Here is a 2,992-nt window from a genome sequence, read left to right as displayed (position 1 = left end):
TCGGGCTGTGATGCTTCCTCCTGGCCTCCTTCTCCCATGACGGATGCTACGGCTGCGATGCTCGTCGAAGACTTCCATGGCGGTTGTCCTTCCTTGCCACGATCTAGGATGCGGTGGCAGCGGCGGCGGCGGCACGCAAGGGATGTGGCGGCGAGAACGGAGGATGCGGCGGCGGAGGCGTCGGTGGCACGCAAAGGATGCGGTAGCGGATGACGGAGGATGCGGCGGCAGACTGCACGGGGGCGAGAAGGGCTCCTGATGTTACGATGGAGCCTAATCAAATTCCGTCCGGGAGCCGTCTGCTCCGAGCTGCAGGCATTGGAGCCGAGCCCAAGCTGCGAGCTTTTTACTCTTGAAACAAGAGTCTGAGCTGTCGAGTTTGCAGATCGTGGATTGCCTCCTGGTGCGACGCATCGGGCATCAGGCCGCACGGAATCCAGTATGCGGACCGTCCCCACCTAATTTTTTTTCCGCTTTACTTCTTCTTTGCGAGGATGCTGTGACACTACGTAAAATCAGCATGGGTTTGACTTTTGCTAGCTTAGATCCTGTGTGTGTGCTGTACGTACTATGGACGCAGCCGGCTAGCTTAGGCTCGATGGACCCCTAAATAATACTGCACGTAGGCGAGGACATTCTACAGGTTGCGGTTTATTTTGCCCGTGAATACCTGATCAACACACCGCACTGATCCAAGTGTCTTTGTTAAGAAGACCTCGAAGCTGCCATACATAGATTCGGGCAAAAAGCCGCGAGAAAAGAAAGACCGGGTGTCACGGTCACATATTCTAAACCGCAATTTAAAAGGCGTCGGAGCCAAACCAGTTGAAAAGAGCAGCGCCGAGAGGGACAGCCATGGCCTGCGGCAAAGACATGAGCACGACGCGAAAGAGCCTCACAAAATCTCACTCCACGGAAGACGGCCCTGCGCTGCTGAGAGATCATCAGATCAGACAAGAACGACCCTGATCGATCGATGAGGCATGCGGAGAGCAGGAGACAGAGAGAGGGAGGTACTGCGCTGCTAGAGAGAGAATCAGAGTAACCAAAGAGAGAGAGAGAGGGTGGTATTTCGCTGGCTAGAGAGAGAATCAGAGAAACCATCAAACCAACATCGCCCTAGCGACACTAGCAGCTAGTACGCACCAGCGGCTCTTGCAGCCTTCCTGCAGCACAGCGGCGCGTCAAAACTGGCAGCCAGACGGTGTCCACACTCTCTCCCACCTCTCTTATCTCTTCATCCCGCTCTTAACCTTGCTAAGCCCCTCTTAGCCCTCGCCTGCCATAACTCGAGAACACACACGCTACCCAGGCCAGGCACAAGAAACACCTGCCGCCGGTCGACGACGGCCATGGACTTCGACGACCACGATGACGGCGACGAGGAGATGGCGCCGATGCCGGTGAGCTCCAGCTACGAGACCCCGGCGCAGGCAGCTGGGTTCGGCGGCGGCGTGGCGCCGCCCAGGCCGCCCGGCGAGCCCGTCCCCCGCGCCAAGGCCCCGGGCGGCGGCGGCGGCGGGAGGTACCGCGAGTGCCTCAAGAACCACGTCGTCGGCATCGGCGGCCACGCCGTGGACGGGTGCGGCGAGTTCATGGCCGCCGGCGAGGAGGGCACGCTCGACGCGCTCCGCTGCGCCGCGTGCAACTGCCACCGCAACTTCCACCGCAAGGAGTCCCCGACCGCCGAGGGCTCGCCCATCTCCCCCGCCGCGCTGGTCGCCTACGGCGCCACGCCGCACCACCAGTTCTCGCCCTACTACCGCACCCCGGCCGGGTACTTCCACCACCACCACGGCCAGCCGCTCCACATGGCCGCGGCCGCCGCCGCGGCGGCGGGGCACGCGCCGAGGCCGCTGGCGCTGCCGTCCACCTCCCACAGCGGGCGCGACGAGGGCGACGACCTGTCCGGGATGGCCGGGCCCATGTCCGCCATGGGCCCGCTGAGCGGCATGTCCCTGGGCGGCGCGGGGCCCTCCGGCTCGGGCGGGTCCGGGTCCGGCAAGAAGCGGTTCCGCACCAAGTTCACGCAGGAGCAGAAGGACAGGATGCTGGCGTTCGCGGAGCGCGTGGGGTGGCGCATCCAGAAGCACGACGAGGCCGCCGTGCAGCAGTTCTGCGACGAGGTCGGCGTCAAGCGCCACGTGCTCAAGGTGTGGATGCACAACAACAAGCACACCCTCGGCAAGAAGCCGTAGCGGCGTCACCTGATACCCACCACCGCATGCGCATGCATCCCCCCAGAGCGCGCCGCTGATCCGTCGACGGCGGCCGTGGCCAGCCTCCGGTAGGTACTTGCTGCATCTTCTTCGTTAGCATTCGGGCCTTCGTGGCGGCGTAGGTTAGTTGCAGTAACTCGTAGTGATAGATGGTTCTTGGCTTTATTAGGCGGTTCTTTTATTTGTCATTTAACCGTACTTTGTTGGTGTTGTTTATTAATTCCTGCGGCATGGCCATTTGCCGGTTTGGTTCTTCTCCTTCGTGGGAATGTACTTGTTCTTGCGACTCGCAGCCGATCGATGATGGATCGGCTGCCGGCAGTCTGCCGGCGGAGAAATGTATCTGGGGATTGGGGCTGCATGGATTCTGTGTGTGTATGTCGCGTCCTCTTATATTTTTTGTGGTTGGGGCCTGCTCCCCGGGATCGCAGATAATTTTGCTCATATACTAGTTCCTATGCTTGTTAGCTGCTGCCGCTCCTAAAGAAGATAGGCCACTGTTGCATTCTCTATGCTTTTCCCTTGTCTTCTCTCCGAAATTCTTGCCACGTACTACTATTTCCGATCCATTGCTAGCTTCTTCTTGCTCAGGCCATGGACGAGGAGCCTGTGCGCTGCTTGCGACTTGCATTACATTACTTTTTACCATGGTGGCATGGTCTATAGAGGAGTTTTTGACTGTCCCTTGGTAAAGCCCCTTCCCTTGTTCCTCCCTCAGTTACTTTGATCCATGCATGTGTGTATACAGATGCACTGGCACTGTACACATGATG

At 59.6% G+C, this 2,992-nt stretch overlaps 1 protein-coding gene across 1 annotated transcript; it reads left to right on the top strand.

Moving 5' to 3' along the window:
* Positions 1 to 886: 886 nt before the first annotated feature.
* Positions 887 to 2,580, top strand: LOC101782763 (zinc-finger homeodomain protein 1). The gene has a single exon (XM_004957011.2). It carries the CDS (start codon positions 1,353 to 1,355, stop codon positions 2,196 to 2,198), a length of 846 nt encoding a protein of 281 aa, XP_004957068.1. The 5' UTR covers positions 887 to 1,352; the 3' UTR covers positions 2,199 to 2,580.
* Positions 2,581 to 2,992: the final 412 nt, after the last annotated feature.

Source organism: Setaria italica, chromosome II, assembly GCF_000263155.2.
Source record: "Setaria italica strain Yugu1 chromosome II, Setaria_italica_v2.0, whole genome shotgun sequence".
Lineage (NCBI taxonomy): Eukaryota > Viridiplantae > Streptophyta > Magnoliopsida > Poales > Poaceae > Setaria > Setaria italica.
The sequence above is the reverse complement of the archived record's forward strand: the minus strand, read 5'-3'. Positions and strand labels throughout refer to the sequence as shown.